Source organism: Giraffa tippelskirchi, chromosome 8 (assembly GCF_054371585.1).
Source record: "Giraffa tippelskirchi isolate mGirTip1 chromosome 8, T2T-mGirTip1v1.2.pri, whole genome shotgun sequence".
Classification (NCBI taxonomy): domain Eukaryota; kingdom Metazoa; phylum Chordata; class Mammalia; order Artiodactyla; family Giraffidae; genus Giraffa; species Giraffa tippelskirchi.
Window position 1 is genome coordinate 125874111 of NC_137282.1, and position 18087 is coordinate 125892197.

The 18087-nt window shown below is 51.5% G+C and overlaps 1 protein-coding gene across 6 annotated transcripts in view; it reads left to right on the forward strand.

The window, feature by feature from the left end:
• SCUBE3 (signal peptide, CUB domain and EGF like domain containing 3) overlaps positions 1-18087 on the forward strand; it is a 35581-nt gene that overhangs the window by 4517 nt on the left and 12977 nt on the right. For 3 of the 6 annotated variants that reach the window (XM_081520102.1, XM_081520096.1, XM_081520098.1), the window contains exons 2-7: positions 11229-11351; positions 12346-12471; positions 14110-14244; positions 15249-15374; positions 15548-15664; positions 17781-17828. In XM_081520102.1, coding sequence (XP_081376228.1) covers positions 14163-14244; positions 15249-15374; positions 15548-15664; positions 17781-17828 — 373 coding nt within the window. In that variant the 5' untranslated portion in view covers positions 11229-11351; positions 12346-12471; positions 14110-14162. The remainder of the gene's footprint in view (positions 1-11228; positions 11352-12345; positions 12472-14109; positions 14245-15248; positions 15375-15547; positions 15665-17780; positions 17829-18087) is intronic. The other 3 variants (XM_081520099.1, XM_081520100.1, XM_081520101.1) reach the window with 2 other exon arrangements.

An 18087-nucleotide genomic window follows, 5' to 3' on the forward strand; every position in this document is an offset into this window, starting at 1 on the left:
AACTACCTCTCTTCCCTAGTCCTGGTTCCACACAGCCCACTACCACCGCCACCCCCAGCCTGGGAGCAGCCCTTCTTCCACTGTGGATTTGCTTGTGTTTTCATAAACAAAGCTGGCTTTTGTAGTGCATGCTGACTTACTCATAACATGGAATTAGCTAGGGAGTTTAGTCTGAAGGAAGAAACAGATTTCATGCAGTAATCTAGAGACAAGATAAGGGCCTCTTTCAAGTTGGAGCCAGTGTCTGTAGTGGCCTCATGAGACTGGGGCCAAGACAGGGAGCAGGCAGTATCCTCAAGGGGGTTCTTGGGGCAGATGGAGAGTCTGAGAAGGGACAGGTGCCCTTAAGCCAAGGCTTTCAAGCCTGGGAGATCAACCATCCTTCAGGGACAGAGGGACTCAGAATCTCTCTGAGGTACTTTAGGGCTCCCTCTTTCATTTCATCCTGCTGCTGCTGCTGCTGCTGTGGGAAATGCAGCCAGAGTGAAGACGCCTGCCCTCAAGGAACTTACAGACTCCAGTGTTGCCCACTGCTGAGCTCACGTTCGAGCACGCTTGCTCTGTCTGTGCTACAGTTAGCTTGGCGTCTTCCTTCCTTCTGACCCCAGAGTCTAGCTGGGCATACACGCCAAGCCAGTCACCTTTAACCCTACTATTCAGGAAATTTGTCAATCTGGTCTGCTAGAGTTGCCCAACAACAGGTTTGCTGGGTTAGTGGGACATCTTGGTCCCAGATCTGCACACCAGTGTTGCAGGAAGGACAGTTACTGAGCAGGCAGGGCAGCCTTACCCATAGGCAGTGCTGTGGCCATCCCTGGCTCTCAAACCTACCTCCAAGATCTCACCAGTGCCAGAAGGTATGCCTTGAATGCCACATGCTTTCAAACGAAGCTCTAGTGAGTCTTTAAAATACAAATAACCTTGGCAAGTATCTTGTCAAGAGTTACTATAGCACTGGGGATGTCTGGGCCTCTGGCCCTGTTCTTGAGAGCTTCACCGGGGGGAGAACCCAAGTGGCATGGACTGGAAAGGAGGGGAGGGGCACAGAAGGGAGCCCTGAGTGTGCAGGTGAACGTGCGTGCATGCGTGCGTGTGAGGTTTACCACGATTACCCACAGGTGACATAGTTGGGTGTATGTGTCTGTTGTGACTTCCTTGTTGCGCACGTATACAGATGTCGTAGTGTCTTTGCGAGCTGGCATGGGTGAGTGGGTGGGTAAGCTTCTGTGACTAGGAATGAGTGAGCATGAGGGTGCATGGTTCTGAGTGTTTTTCAAGTGCCTGTCTGTGTATTTGAAAGCAGACAGACTGGATAACCAGGATAATTGTTAACTTAAAAGCATTAATTTGCTTTGCTTTTTTTTTTTTTAAGGGGGGTGGTGGTGGTGTGCAGCAGTGGTTAAAAAAGACCTAATCCTTGCATGGGGCTCAGGTTACAGCTGAATGAAAAGGTCTCCTGGGGAAGACTTGTCCCCAGGGCGGCAGGGCGCGCCAGCCTGGACGTTTAGTTTACCTGGTTGTTTTCTCTCCTCATTAGGGACAGAATTTTGATAAAGTCGTATATTTAGAGTTTCCCAGTAGCACCGTCCCTGGGCCTGAGAGCGTCCACCTGGCAGCACACAGGGTCTCTCTGTCTCGGTGCGTCTCTCCCGTCTCTGTCTGGGTGTGAGTGTGTGTCTCTCTCCTTCTCCCCCCACCCTCCTCTTCCTCTTTAATGTGGCTGTTTCCTCTCCTGCCTGCTTCCCTGGGCTCCTGTGGCTGGCTCGTACAGTGAGGGGACTGTTTCTCCTAGCCCCTCCCTCCAAAATACAAAATGAAAACTATAACCGTGTCAGCGGGTGAGGGTGGCTCCGTGGGCCGCTGGCTATTGCCCGTGCCCCAGCCAGGGCACGCTGGGGAGAAAAGGAGAGTCAGCCCCAACCCTTGGAGCCTGATCATCCCTTTAAGCCTGACCCGCACCCCTCATTTTTCCAGAGGGTGGAGAAGGGGGGTGGGCTGCTTAGAAATTCCTCAGGAATCCCTTTGACCTCTCTTCTCTCAGTGACATGTCCCCTAGGGGGATGGGGAAAGCACAGAGCCAGGGCAGAACTTTTCCCCTCCTTACCTCTCATCTCCCGAGTCTCTGCTGGGTGGAGTGAGAGAGGGGACAAGACGACACGGAAGCCAGAATCACTACAGACGGAGAAAGAAAGTTATCAGCAACCCCTCAATGAATTGTTTCCTGAAACCTTCAGGAATCTGAGAACCGGTTTGCGATGTGAATGGCTGGGACCTGTTGTAAAAGGAGCCAGCCCTGGGTGTGAGTTTGAGAATGCGTGGTGTGCACTCACTAGGGCGTGTGAGCGTGCGTGTGCATGACTCAGGGTGTGTGTGTGTGTGTGTGTGTGTGTGTGTGTGTGTGTGCACGTGCACGCGTGCGTGCAGTGCTCCGGTGAGAGGAAAAAGGAAGCAGGCAATGTGCATTTTGTTTTCATTGGAGAAGTGAAGAAGTGGAATGGCTTGGTCCCGTGCCTTGAACTGGGTGTGGGGGAAGGGAGCAGATGGCTTCAGACCCTCCTGTGAAGATGGAGGTGAAGAGCTGCTGCCTGAACTCACCCCAGGCTCTGCCCCCGGTGCGGGTCCCCTCGTGTCGGGGCGTGGGCCTCCGTTGACGGCCCATACCCCTAGCACATGACCGCTAATAAGAAAGAGTCCCTGTCAGGGCTGGAAACTGCAGAGCTGCTCTGAGGCTGGCAGTGCCCGCAAGAGGCCCAGACCTGGGGACAGCTTCTTCGGGCTCAGCTCTTAGACAGGAGTCTGGAAACAGAGGGACTGCCGATCCTTGGTGGGGGGAGTGATACAGCTGCTAACCCAGAGCTGTTTGAGGGGTGGGGGAGCTGGTTGCCTGTGCCAGGAGGGAATGTGGACCCTCCCCTTGCCCCCTTTGGCCCCTCTGTCACCAGACTGGCCATTCTGTTCATTTCATGCCCACATACTGCCAACCCCACAAGGCATGGGGTGGGGACTATGGCAGGTACCAGTGGGTTTAGGTAAATGCAGAGCCTGGGAATTGGGCCCTTTGAGGAGATAACTGAAATTCTCCTCCTTACTTATAAAATGGACGAGAGTATCAGTAGGGTCCTTTTCATCTCTGAGATTACGCATCTCTTCAAAATCCTTCCTGGTGAAGGTAGAAGACACTCTACCCAGCCCCTGTCCTGCAGGGGGGACTCCCCAGGCTCCTTTCCTGAATCTCATGCCATTTTATCCCCAAGTCCTGCTTCACAGTTCCCTGCCAAGTCTACGTCCTCCAGCCCAGTTTCCTGGGGCCCCATGTACCTGCTAGTTCTTACTGTGTCCTTAAGTGGGATATTTCCCCTTGGAAACAGCCCCTGTAGCACAAGTGTGCGCTTCTATGTGTGTAAATGTGTGTGTATCCAACAGCAGTGGGAAGTAGGGCTGAAATGTTCCTGTTCTGGAAACGGAAGACCAGCTGGGCAAGGCCCCATGGCCCCAGCCCTCAGTCCCACACCCTGTATCCTCAGCTCCGAGACGAGCCCTCTCTGCTTCTCCAGCCGAGGTATCTCCCCTTTTCAGGCCACGGCACTGCTTTGTAGTTGCTGCTGGGTTTGCACTTTGGCTCTGCAGGTGGACGGACGCCCCTGAAATAGGGTACTGTGGCCCTCACTCTTACCTGTGCTTTCCCTGTGGCTGGAACCAGGGCCCTGGAGAGCTGTGGGGTTTGGGTTTCAGAGCCCCGGGTCAGGGGCTGTCTGCATCTGGTCACTGATGGTAACAAGCTGGGCGGGAGCTGCTGGGCTGGAGAGGACGTCCAAAATAAGGAAACAGATCTGAGGGGTCCCTGGAAGAAGGTGGAGTGTCAGGATATGTGGGCTTGGGGGGAGCAGGAAGAAGCGGGGTGCTTAAAGCATAGGCCCCGGGGAGAAGGTTTACGGAGAGGACGTTTTTACAGGTTCCTAATTCTATTTATTTGGAGTTCCCTCTGGCGGTTTGAAGCTGTGAACAGCAGGAACCTGTATCCCTGCTGTTTGTTTTTGTTTCTGACCAGCTGCTTGGCCCAGGCTAGTGGATCCGAGGGCAGGAGGCACCTGCCCACTGCCGCACCGCCCACCCCTCCTCACGGCAGCGCCGTCTGCTCCCACCACGGTGCAGCCAGTGTCCTCCCCTGCCCACACCCAGCCCTGCCCTCCTCCTGGCTGCCCCCGTGCCCAAAGGCGGGCAGGACCTGCATGCCTACTGCTGCCTTCTCCCAGGAGCATCGTAGTAACAGTTCCAGGCCATTCCATGGTTCTGGAGTGGATGCTTGGTTCATGCTGAACCAAGTGCTGAGCTGGAGTGGGCAGTGGGGGAGGCTGCAGTGACAGCTAAGGCATGCATCTCTCCCCCGTGTGTTTATGAAAGGCAGTGTACAGTGAGAGAACACCAGACTGGGGGCCAGAAAACCTGGGTTTTCTGACACTGGCTATTTTCTCTTCCCCAAGATATCATCTCTGGGCTTGTTTCTCATCTAGTCAGTGACAGACAGGACTGTTTGAGGATTGCATGAAATGGCCTAAGGGAAAGGCCTTTACTGGAATCATCTGACATCATCGTTTATCTTGTTATTTTCCACATCAGTTTGAAGAGATAAGACTGATCATCATGAAACGGGGACTCTGCCCACTGCTTGACTCCCTCTCCAGTGTTCTGATCTTTTCTCTCCACTCCCAGTACCCTCTACTCTACCCATCCTCTCAAGACCTCTGACTCAGGGTGCTGGGTTTAGTCCACACTGAAAGGGAGAAAATTCTTGTCCATTTTGGGACATATTCAAATAAGCAAGGAGCTGGAGTGGGGATAAGGTAGGACACTGTCATGTTCAGCCCTGCACCTCTCCAGTTGCCAAGCACCAACTGCTTTTCCTGGCTCTTCAGTTGAGCAGGCTAAGCTTGGATAAGAGGCAAGTGTACTTTTTAAAAAGAAGAAAGTGCTCTGTCTTCTCTGCCCGTGGGGTCATCTGTGTGGTTTCTGGGCTCTTTCCAGGCCTCCTCACCCCTGCCTGGGCTTTGTCCAGGCCGAGGATGGGCCCAGGCTCCAGCTGTGGTCACATCCCAGTTCCAAATTGGGAAGACGGCCTGAGAAGCCAGAGCTGGGGAGCCAGGGTCGCCCAGTTTCTCTAGCTGATCTAGAGGTGGAGCAGATGTGCACGTGTTGCAGTTCAGGGTATCATGGACGACACCTGGGCTTGTTCTACTTTGAATGTTCCTTGGATGTGGGAAGCAACATGGAGGAGAGGGTAAGAGAACTGACAAGGAGTAGCAATGGAACCGTGGCCCCTGGCACCCTGTCATCGGGTGTTAGCACGGAGACTAGGGAACATTTATCTAACAAGGATGCACTGAAGATATGTTTGAGAAGCCCCAGGGAACATCTGAAAACCCTGAGGTCCTGTGAATTCTGTAGGATTCCTTAGAAATCTTATCTTAAATTTGTCAGTCCTAATCTCTTCTTACCTCAGCACAACCAAATAGATGCCTTTAAGTGGGTGTCTTCCCTTCTCTGAGTTTCCTGTCTCCCTACCCTTAACTTAGGACTAAATTCCTTGGGATTGTCTATTACCCAGAACAGTTGTAGGGTTACAACAGAGTGAAGAAATGAATTTTTCTCTACAGAAACAGAGCAGAAAAGATACCAAAATATAGACCTCGTCCACTCACCCACAACCGATTCATCTATCCATCCATCTACACATGTTTAGCAAATATTTACTAAGTGGTTTCAATGTATTAGTCTGTCTTGTTCACTGCTGAATGCCCAGCACCTAGCACAGAGCTTGGCATGTTGCGAATGCTGTTTGTTGAATTGTTGCATGAATATGCTCAGCTCTGTTCTAGCTGCTGTGCAGGTTTCAGAGATTCAGAAGCCATGGCTTCAGGGAGCTCACAGCTTCCTTTGGAAGATAACACACAGAAACCAAAAGTTAAATAATGGTATATGGTAGCATATAAGAGGTATCTGTACAAGACAGCGATTGGTCAGAGGACGAGACAACCTGACAGTAAAATCTCCGGAGTTAAGAGAAAGGATAAATTAGAGAAGGCTACCACAGTCAAAGGCAGCTTCCCAGCAGGGGCGCCTGCCCTGGGTCCTCAGTGATGGGTGAGGTTCAAAGGCATCTCAGGAGAGGCAAATGGAGGGATGAGGCAGACCTGGCACTCATCGTGGGCTGTCCTGGCTGGGCAGGAAGGATGCCACAGCCATGTGAGCACATGAGGGAATCAAGCAAGCTGCTCTGGACCTTCTCTTTGGGCCCAGAAAATTTGTCCACAACTACCCCCAGCCCCTCTGAGTATAGTAAGGTGACCACGGTAGTAACCTAAAGGTGGAGTAGACTCTACCTACAGGCATCTGTTTATCTGCAGCCTGCATTCCTGCTCATTTCAGTGGTGGTTATTCCAGAGCTGGACCTGGGCAAATTTTGAAGCAGACAAAGTGTTTCCTTGGGGGTCCTCCTGCTTGCCTTTTAGGGTACACATCCCCATCCTCAGAAGGGAATCTTATGGCTGCCCATGTCATACATAATACTTCACCTTTTCTAGTCTGCTGTAACTCTCGTATTCCCTGCCTCATCCCATCCCTCCTCCCTACATTTATCAGAATTTATGGAGTGCTCTGCTAGATGCTGAAGCAAATCCAGAAGAGACATCAGATGGTGCTGGGGAAAGCTGCTGCTGTTACAGACCTGTGCATTCATGCTGGGAGAGGGTGAGACAGGGAGGTCTTGGCTCATCTGTGGTGTCTCTGCAACCGCCACTCTCCCTTAATTCAGCTTGTGAGCCAGCCCGGTGCCTGAAGTTGGAGTAAAGGCACAAAAGAATTGCCTTCACAAAGGACTGTGGAGGACAGCTTTGTGCTTCCCAACTGGCCTCTCACCCGCTTCGCCCTGCTCTCGAACCAGCATAGGCGGAGCAGGCAGTGACACAGATGCACCCAAGGATATGTCTCCCCAGATTCCCTGTCCCATCACGTGTTCCCCTGGGGCTGCATCTCCCCACACCAGGCCTCCAATGGGGCTTTGATAAGGGGACTGGGGGAGAGGACAGGGGTTCAGAAAGGATACTGTGGGGAAGGTTGGAGAGAAGGAATAAAAATAACAAGGCTTTACTGAGCACTTACTGTATACCTGCACTGCAGTACTAAGTACTTGCCAGGTATTAACTCATTTGATGTTCCTGGTGGCCCCATGACCAGGTGCTATATCATTATTCCCATCTACAGAGGAAGGAGCAGGTAAGTTCAGAGGCTGGCCCAGGACCACACAGACATGCATGCAGCTGGCATCTGAACAGACACAGCCTCACTCCAGAACCCCTTTTCTCAAATACTCTGTGGTGTTGTTGCCCCTGGTCTCTTGCCGCCTTGGGCAAATAGTCTATCACATTATGTGAGTGGGGAAAGGAGGACAGATAGCGGTCCAGCCTCACCCTGGAGATCCCGATGCAGCTGGTCTAAGAGAGTGACCACATTTTTAAAAGGGGAACCCCAGGGTGCAGCCACTGGTATAAACCAATCACCACCCAACAGCATCCCCTGGTTTGTCAGGCCAGCTCATAAACACCTGCACCCTGAGCGGATGGACTAAGATGAGACTGTGCCCGTGGGAGCTGAAGGGATCCCTGCAGGACAGGCTGTGAGTGGGCAGATGTGGGGGGAGGAAGCTTTGAAAGAATAGGCTGGCAAATGGAGACACTGCATATGATTTGGGGCCCTACTTCAGACCTCTGTTTTAGGATTGTTCTGCTGCAAAAGATTCCATCCAAGTAGTTGAAGGGTCCCTTCCTCAGTCAGTAACCAGTCAAGTGAGGAGAGCTGAACATGCTGCACAAGATGACTTGAAAGCATTAGAAGCATTGGCAGAGCAAGTCAGTAATAGCTGCAGCGAGCCGAGGCAAACCCAGTCTCCTCAGACCTGGGACTCACCGGGAATAGGGCTTACTAGGAAGAGATTTTGGGAAGACAATTTTTGAGCTAGGTTTGGAAAGTTGGGAACAGTGTGGCTACAAGAAAAAAGAAAGGACTGCATCTCAAATGCAAAAAAAAAAAAAAAAAAGTGCAAATGTGTGGAAAGGAATAGAAGGGTTTGGTGTTGGAGAGGGCAAGTATCATGAGCCGAGAATGGGTGGGGGTGGGTGAGACGGCAGGAAAAGCCCAACTGCCCGAAGGGTCTAAAGGCTCTTCCAGGATGCCCGGGTTTGCTGCAGTCAGCATCAGGATCCATTCTAGTACCTGCGAGCGCTGAATCGGCAGCAGAGGAGAGAACCAGGAGCTGATGTGGACTGTTGTAAAGCCCCAGATGATTCAAAGACAGGCGGGTACCTCTAAGATGGCCCCAGAGGAGGAGCTTCCCGATGAGTTTCCAAGGTGCCCTGCTGGCTGCTGGGGAAGGGATGGAGAAGCACACGAGGGGAAGAGGGCTCAAAGCAGGATAACAGGATGGTTATTAGTCACTGGGATTGCCCTGTGCTCTGCACCTGCCTCTGAGACTCACAAGGGTTAGTTACCACAGTAGAGAGGGGACCTGATGAGAACATCTCAAACTTTGGATTCCATTTCAAGATTGGAATTAGTTGTTAAAAGATATTTTCCCCACCGTGGGGGCATGTGCAAATAAATGTAGGGACAGAGAATAAGGACTTGGACCTCAGAATGCCTTGTCTTTCTTCATGCATCTAACTACACTTGAAATTTCCTTTCCCCTTCTAACACTTACCCAGCTTCCAAAACTCAAACTTGAGTCCCACTCCGAAGAGTTTTTTTTTTGGCCTACTTAGGCCCAGGGTATTTCTCATTCAGAACTCCTAGAGCTGAATAAGGTTCCAATAGAACCTCCTGTGATGTTGGAAACGTTCCATACCTGTGCTGTCCACAATGGTAGCCTTTAGCCACATGTAGCTATTAAGCATTTGGCCTGGGGCCAAACTTTAAATTAATTTAAATTTAAAATACCCCCATGTACGTAGTGGCTACTATCTGAGACAGCATAGTCTTAGAGCACCTATTGTCTGAACCAATGATTTAATACTTAGCATCTCAAGCTTCCATGTATTAGGAGCCTAATATTTACTAAATATTAGGTACTTTACACAAATTATCTCATCAACTGTTCACAGCCTCTCATGAGAAGGCAGCCCAACATTAAAGATGAAGAAATAAGAGAATCAGAAAACCCTCCCTGCTGAGTGGCAGGGCTGAATTTGAATTTGGGAATGAACTAATTCCAGAGCTTAGGCTCTTTCTACAATAGGGTGTTTCTTAGTACCATTTTCTCTTCATCACTTGGAGAGACTGATTCTCCAGGCAACCTCTTACTGTCTACAGAGGTCCCTCTTGCCCTCTCCCATGAACTAGAATTCTGTGCCCCTCTCCTCTCCATCCATTCACTTTGGGGTAACTTCCTAGGGTGGACCAGCAGGCAGACACCATCACTGCAGAGCCTGAGGGAGGTGAAGAATAAATAAATGTGAATTACAGCAATTAAATCACTGGGCATGGTGGGCTGTACAGAGGGGTCAAAGAGAGTTGGAGAGTAGAGTGCAGAGCTGAACAGAAGCCCGGAAGACTTGAGGCAGGTGTTTGAGGGCACTCTTCCAAATTTCAGTTCTCTTCTTAGCCCTAGGAAGCCTCAGTCGTGCCCCTGAAGTACTTGAAATAAAAGAGAACCAGATAACTGTTTCAAGCTAGGACTCATGGGTGTCTATACATTGGAGCAATTACTGGTCCATTCATTCATTCAGTAAAAAGTATATCAAGCACCTTAAGGATTTAGATTCAGTAGATCAGCAATTGAGCCTGAGAATCTGCATTTTAAGAAAAGCTAAGCAATTCTGTGGCCCACAGATCACACTTGGCAGTTACGATCTTGCAGAAAAACATTTCTTTTTCTTGCAGGTTGCTACACTATCCTGGGTTTCCCAGTTCACAGCTGGAAGTAGTCTCTTCCTCTTCTGATCTTCTCTTTAGTGGGGATTCTCAAGCCTGGCTGCACATTAGACTCACCTGGGTAGCTTTAGAAGCCTACTGATGACCAAGTTTCAGCCCAGACCAGCTGACCAGCATTTCTGGGGGTGGCCCTCGGGCATCTCCTAGGGGAGCTGACTCTGATGTGCAGCCATGGTTGAGGACCCCCTTTCCTTACTCTAATGCCCTCGCGGCACTCAAACATATCCTGCTTCACGTTACTCACGTGTTTCTCCTCTTAGCTCGGCTGAGTCATCTCTGAACCGCCACAGCCTTTAGTTATAAAGCATTTCAACTGAAACATTTCCCCCTATTTCAGTTCAGCTTTATGGGCATCATAACATTGCCCCAGAAGTTGCAGTCTTTTGCCCAAAGGTGATAAATTATTTTCTTTCCTGTGTCCTTCCTGAACATCGTCTTTTTCTGCCAGGTCTTGGGTGGCCCCTTCTTCAGCATGGCCCTGTGAGTAGCGCCTCGTGTCAGAGCGAGGTGCACCTGGGGTTAGATGAAAGCACTCAGGGTGGCGGGATGGATGGGCCCAGATGAGTCAGCTGGAGAGCTGCAAAGACTGCACTTATCAGGCTTTGGTTTGCTGGTGCCAGCGCCTGCCAGCTCCTAGTCCCTCCGCTGTTGACAGCACAGGGGCCGCGGCAAATCTTCCTGGATGGAGCTTCTTTCCTTTAAAGATTCTTGGCGCCATGGTGGGCAAGTGGGAGCAGGCCTGGTCTCAAACAGAACTGTGAGGCAGAGGGAGATTCCTCAGATGCCCCGTCTCCCTTTCCTCCTTTAATTACCAGCAGTCACTGGACACTGCCACTTGCCCAGGGGCCACTGTCCTCATGCCTTTCTATTCCCCTGCCTCTAAGCCTGCTCCTCGGAAAGGTAAACTAATTCACCCTAGGTTGAAAGTTTCTAATCAAGTTAAGTGTGCTACCTACCCAGTCCAAGGGTTTTTTGTTTGTTTTTAAATCAAAGAGGAGTGTTTCAAATGATGGAATTTCAGCTGTCATTGTGGATTAAGTATTTTTGAGGGGAGTGGGGGTTCTTTCTGAATTCCTGAAATTACAGGGTCAGCCCACTCTGAAATCAGAGAGGTATGGGAGGCCACCTGCTTCTGGAGGGGTTGCTGTCTATTGTAGAGGAGAGGAGATTTTGCCCCGAGGAACCACCTTCAAGACACCCCTTGGGAGGCACCAAGAAAGGATCTCACACGTCCCTTCTGCCCCTGCCAGATGTGGACGAATGTGTGGAAGGGACCGACAACTGCCACATCGACGCCATCTGCCAGAACACTCCACGATCGTACAAGTGCATCTGCAAGTCTGGCTACACGGGGGATGGTAAACACTGCAAAGGTGAGGCTGGGAGGGTACCTGGAGAAGGGGGAGCTGCCAGAGGGGGAAACCGTTCCACCGCTCTCAGCTGGCCACGCTGTGCACGAAGGCCTGCACTCCCTGCTGGCGTGGGGACAGGGCTAGAGGAAAGCAGTTCCTTCCCAGAGAGGATATCATTTTCTGATTTGCACAAAGACACCATATATACACGCTAAGGCCCAGGTGGGAACAGTTCACAGACACACAACCTGACTGGGTGAGGGGATCAGGATCATGGGACTAACGCCTAAGGTTCCCTACTATTGGAACCTCTGTCTTTAGACCCTTACACCATGCCCAAAAAGAATGAGAACAGACAATTTACCCTAGGGCAAAGTCATACTATAAACAAACACATCTCCTCATAATTAAAGCAATGCAAATTAAAGCAGTCTTGAGATGTTATTTTAAATTTATGACCTTCTGTGTTGGTTAAGACTTCAATAGACAAGGTATACTCATTAATTCTTGGTGACATTATAAATTGAAAAGTGATTTTGTCATACCTAACAGGAATCTTGAAGTCATTTATACCCTCCAACCCAAGAATTTCATATTTAGGAACTTATTCAAAGGAAATTCAAAGAAACAATATATGAGAGATGTTTTTGATGCATTTATGAGAGAAAAATAAATGGAAGGAATCTAACAATAGAAAAAGGGGATTAATAAGTTATGATGTAGCAACATAATGGAATTTTTTGCAACCATGTACAGTGACAATTGGAAAGATCTGATGGAAATGTCAAAATGCTTATGACTGAAGTCTAGATGAAAATAGCTAAATGCAAAATAGTTTGTAGGCTATGAAGGTAACTATGGAAACAGAGATACACACAAGCACACACACCCACACACACCCACACACACACACAGAGGTTTTCTATTTTTTAAAAAACCACCATAAATTTGAGCCCAGGGATGGATAGTCAGGGGCACGCAGGTGGGTCCAGCTGCCTCAACTATTTGCCCACAGATGTGGATGAGTGCGAACGGGAGGATAATGCAGGTTGTGTGCACGACTGTGTCAACATCCCTGGCAATTACCGATGCACCTGCTATGATGGATTCCACCTGGCACATGACGGACACAACTGTCTGGGTGAGCGAGGGTGAAGGGATGTGGGCAGGGGATGTCTTGTGGAGAAGGAAATGTTTTTGGCATTTCCCATTCCCAGGCACGGAGAGGAAAAGTAAACAAAAAGCTGCATTCCCACAAAACAGAAAACAAGGTCAGCCTCCCCTTTGAGACAAGATGCTGAGGATGAAAAAATCCTTCTGAACGAAAAACATTAAAGAGATGCTGCTGGAAAGTGTTCTCAGGGGAAGGGCCAGGAGATGACAATAGTGGGCTTAGTCACAGCGGGTGGAGCATGGTAGGAAGGTGGTTTGGCTCCAGACAGATCCTGGCTCTGCTGCTTACTCGCCGTGGAGACTTGGGCAACAGGGAAGGTAGTAACCACCCAAAGGGCTGCAGTGTGATGACAAAAAATGTGTAAAGAGCCCTGTACCATCCTTAGTACATGGTAAGTGCTCAGAAAACAGGAGGAATGATGATGATGCTTCCCTAACCTTAGGGTTAGGGTTCAAAGTCTTATTAACCTTTAGCTTTTAGGGGAACCCTGTGTAAGTCATCCATGCCCTGGGCCTCAGTTTCTCCACTGAAAACTGTAGGAAAGAATTTGGCTAGAGTCACAAAATCACAAGGTTGGACTAGAAGGGAGCAAACAAGGATGGAATGTAGGACAGGGTTAAGAGTAGGAAGACAGGGATGGGGAGAAGTCAGGGGTGTAGAAGATGGGACGGGAACAAGGCAAAACAAAGGACATCTCCTTGTCTGGGCCCCTCTGCCCTTGGCCAGAAGAGTGAAGGACAGGGTTTCAGGGCTCAGCAGAGAGGAGGGGAAGAGAAGGCCCTAAGGAGTCGGGTTCCTTTGGAGCTAGATTGGTCTATTTGGGTCCCTCTCCCTGATGCCTCCTGCACCAAGGAAAACTGAGAAGGACTATGAACCTGGGAGGGTAGTAAGTAGCATGAGATGGAGTCAGGGCATTGAAGCAGGAGCCCCGGGATGAGCCTGGGGATAGTGATTTGGGGTTGGTAATTAGGGTGTGGCCTGGCAGCTCTTTCTGCATCCCTCTCCGCCAAGCTACCAGACTTTGTTTTGTTAAACCAAAATAGGAGAAAGGCTAGGGAATGTGGCAGCAAGCCCGGGCATGGGAGAAGGGGAGGAAGGACAGGGCCAGAGGGACAGGGCCATGGTCCCTTCACAGAAATTGTCCCTGCCCCACAAGGAGTTGAGGCTCACTACCTTTCCCCACCCGCCCCCTCCAACCTCAGCACCGTTGCCAGAGCTCTCCCCGAACAGAGCCCTGACTCCCTGGCTGCTCATCACAACCAGCTGCTCACAGGTCTTGCCCCTGACCAACCTCCATCCTTGTCTTCATCTCTGCTCCTCTTGCTCTGCCTCCTTTCCTGATCTCTTCTGCCTTCAGACCCAGTTTCAACAGGTGAGGGAAAGAGAGGCATGTCTTCCCCTGAATGAGCCATTCTCGCATGTCCCCTCCCCACTCGCTGCCCCCTGAGGGTGGCAGTGGGATGTGAGAACTGCCTGGCTTCAGGCTCGGTGTTGGATTTCAGGGAAGGGGGTGTGCGTGCGTGTTGGACCCTTAAGACCGCAATCCCGGGGCGCACCCAGGCCCCGGGTGCACCCTCAGCCTCACCACCCGCCTGTCCCGCGCAGATGTGGACGAGTGTGCCGAGGGCAACGGCGGCTGTCAGCAAAGCTGTGTCAACATGATGGGAAGCTACGAGTGCCACTGCCGGGAGGGCTTCTTCCTCAGCGACAACCAGCACACCTGCATCCAGCGGCCGGAAGGTCAGCCTGTGGCCGGGGGGGCCCGGCTCCGTCCTCCCATGCTTCTCTCTCCGTCTGCTCAGGAGCCCTCCCTCAGTCCCCCAGGTCTACCCTCCGCTGCTCCTTTTGTCCCTGAACCCATCATATCCTAAGGGTTCCGTGGACAGATACTCTGGGTTAGAGTGAAATCTGGGAGAACTCATTTGGGGCTGAGGGTCACAGTGGGATCGAGGCTACCCTGGGACATGCTCTGTCCAGATCCAAGGTGGCTTTGCTCCTCACTGTAGAGCAGTGACCAGAAAGTTCACTTGGGCTTTTCCATAAGATGCTACAGAAAAACCCGAATGAACTTTTTTGCCAACCCCAATAGATGGCCGAACCCTAAACTGAGGTCGCCTGAGAGGACCTCGCCCGTGCCTCATTCCTTGGGTTGGACGGGAGCGTCAGGCAGGAATGGTGGGGTGCGTGTTCTCTGTCTCTGTGACTCCGCCATCACCCTCCCACCCCTGCCCACCCCCAAGGGCAAAGACTAAGCCTAATTCATCTTTGTATCCCCAGAACCTAATATACCACCCTGCTTGTAGTAGGAGCCTAATAAATATTTGTTGAATAAAATGTATAATAATGACCTGTGCCAATTACTCCTCACTCACATGATAAATGTTATCTTCTTCCCAGTTTGACTGTAAACTCTTTGAGAAAAGAGATCATGTCTTGTATTTTTTGGGTCCTTCCTAGATCTACCCAGTACAAGCATAGTGCTCGGCAACTATTAGACACTATTTTTAGTTGCTTGAAGGAGAGGGTGATCATGTAGAGTTTAGGGGGCCTGGATGAGCTTTGCTCACTGGCACCAGCTCGGTGGCCGGGATGGGGGCCTGCAAGCGGGAGGGCCAGTCGCCTCTGTGCTGCAGCCTCCGTGAAACTGTCCCAGTTCCCAAGGCCCACGGCTTCCCTTCTAGTTTCTCTTCCTCTAGGTGTCCAGGAGCACAGCACATTCACCCCGCCCTCCTCTTCCCTTTTAGAAGGAATGAATTGCATGAACAAGAACCATGGCTGTGCTCACATCTGCCGGGAGACTCCCAAAGGGGGTATTGCCTGTGAATGCCGCCCTGGCTTCGAGCTCACCAAGAACCAACGGGACTGTAAATGTGAGATGACTGGGATGGCAGTGGGGGAGGAGGGGCGTGGGGCCTCCGCAGCAGGAGTGGGAAGAGATGGGGGCGCGGGAGCGGCAGCTAGCTTAGACGGCCAGTTTCTGCGTTACGGAGGCCGGAGTGCCCAGGGGAGGCAAGCTGACAGGCCTCCTGCCCTCTCTGCACAGTGACGTGCAACTATGGCAACGGTGGCTGCCAGCACACATGTGATGACACGGAGCAGGGTCCCCGCTGCGGCTGCCACGTCAAGTTTGTGCTCCATACCGACGGGAAGACATGCATCGGTGGGTGAGACCAGTGAAGAACTCAGTCCACTTGTGATGGGGGCCGGGGTGAGGGCCCTGGGGAACCAGGGGAGAGGGGAGCACTGGGTGGGGCTCAGGTGCTGAGCACAGGAGGACCGGGGAGTGGACTGAAGCCCCCAGACAGTGGCAGGTCTAGTGAGGGATGACTCAGAGAGTGAAGGGCTCACCTGCCCTTCCTCCTCTCCCCACCCCTTGGTTCTGCGGCCCCACCCCCGGGAGCCTTGCCGTCCTCTTAACCCAGGATGATGTGTTGACATGTTGAGAACTATCAGCTGAGGTGCTTGCTGACCCCAGCTGTGGTTGAGAAGGGGGGAGAAAAGATGGGGCAGTCAGTGAATTAAGCCTGACCAGAGGCCCTAGTTGAGCAGTGTGGTGAGATGTGAGCTGTCACAGCCCACCGTCCACACTAAAGGGTGGGACAGAGTGCCCTTTCCTGGAACAAGACGAGTGGGGTTGCCTTCTTCTTTCTTCTGTCTCTCCTGCCCTCCTCCTACAAATCTCCTTTCCAGTCCTCCCCACTAGGCCCCCAGGTTCTCCTGTCTCCTCCGTATTCCAGTGGAGCTCTGCTTGGGGTCCTCCCATTTCTTCTCCAACTCTAGAATCCCACCCTCTCACCCTGACTTGGGGTCTTCTTAATACCTGGACCCCTTTTCGTGAATTCCTAGGCCTACCTCACGTATCTTCAGGTCCATAGATGAGTTCAGTTCTTTGATTCCTAATTCCCTAAATCTTCAGGGGGTTTTTGTGTGTGTGTGTGTGAAGGTCAGTTACTGTGTGCTTACAGAATGCTGAGAAAGATGATGGGACAAGATGTCCCCTTGGCAAAGTGGAAATGAAAGCAGAGAGTCTGGGCAGGGGGAAAGGCTGTGTCTTGAGCCAGGCAGAGGAAGCTTGTCCTGTGGGCATGGGTGTTTATGAATGGCCATTCAGCTCATGGGCTGCAACATGCTGGGAATGGGAAGGTGTGAACACAGTCATTTGGTGTGTTTATCAGAGACAAGACGTTCTGTTTCAGAACCAGACTGTCTCCCATGTCACTCCAGAAACCCATCTGTCTCTGCAGAAAGCACTGCCTTTCCCTCAGACACAAGGACTGGGGAGCAGGTGGGGCTCTTCAAGGCCTCCCTCAGGTACCTGCTCCAGAGACTTGCACACACAGTTCTAAAGTTCCTTAATTAAACTCTCTCTTGCTATATGTTTCCCTCTGAACTAATTCTCTTAAATCTTGGAATATTTTCGGGTCCTCACGTTGCCTTCTCGAGGCTGGTTTGTTCCAGCTCCATTCATTTTTTCCCTCGTAAGTCTAATTCTTCTGCTTTCCAAACCTCCTGCGATGCCCTGGACACACCTACACACCCTTAGACTCCCAGAAGAAACTGCATGCGGTCCCCAAAGAAATGCTGCACGTACCACGACGGGGCCATGGGTGTGAGGCCCGTCCCTCTCTGATGTTCTTTCTGTTTAGATAGTCCCGGGCATGGCTGCTTTGAACATACTCCTATTAAGCTTGAGCTCTGCTATAATGCAAGACCCATCCACCCTCTGAGCCATGGCCAAGTGAGGCAGAAGAGAGCAAATGAGGCTGTTCTAAGGTTCACGGCTATGTCTTTTTCAAGTTCCTCTCTCTCTTCTCCAGAAGAACTTATTTTACCTTGATCTGTATCTCATTTTTCTCCCCAGCCCTGGTAGGAGGAAACATCATCGTTTGGGGCCATCAGGATGTTCAGATTTAGTGGGGAGACTGAGAGGGCAGTTACAGTTTAGCAGCAAGGGTGGGGGCCCTCTGGGATTTGGGATTCAGCAGCTTGTAAGACTTGAGGTTGCATCCCAGCTCTGCCTCTGGCATGCTGTGTAGTACTGGGACCACGACTGCCCCTCCCCGAGACTCCGTTTCCCACCAGTTGCTTGGTGGGAGCCTGGCTTCTTTGAGGGTACCAGGCAGGGCGAGGCTGGGAATGAAGTGTAGGAGTCTCATCATTCGGGGCCAGTGGTTTGGGCCTGCAGGGCGGCGGAGGCGGGCGGGAGGGGGTTGGGGCACAGAGGGCCACAGGAGCTCTGCCCAGCATCTAAACCGCTTTTTTACAATGTCAAACAGGGGAAAGGCGGCTAGAGCAGCACGTCCCCCCTCAGGCCGTTTCTAATGGTAAATATGTCTGCTCTCTCCGCTTGCTCTCACTGGCTCGCTAGGGGAAGGGCTAACCCGCTGGGGCTCCCACTAACCGCATGCCCACTGGGCCCAGCCTAACTGGGCTCCCCGGCAGCCTGAGCGCTGGGCCCACCGAGTGACAGGAAACCTGAGTCCCCAGGAGCTGCCCCGAAGCCTTCATGGTGGTTTTTTCTGTGATCCTGTCACTTTCCTTCTCTCCTTCCTCTCATGTTCCTTTGTCCCACCTTCTTCCTCA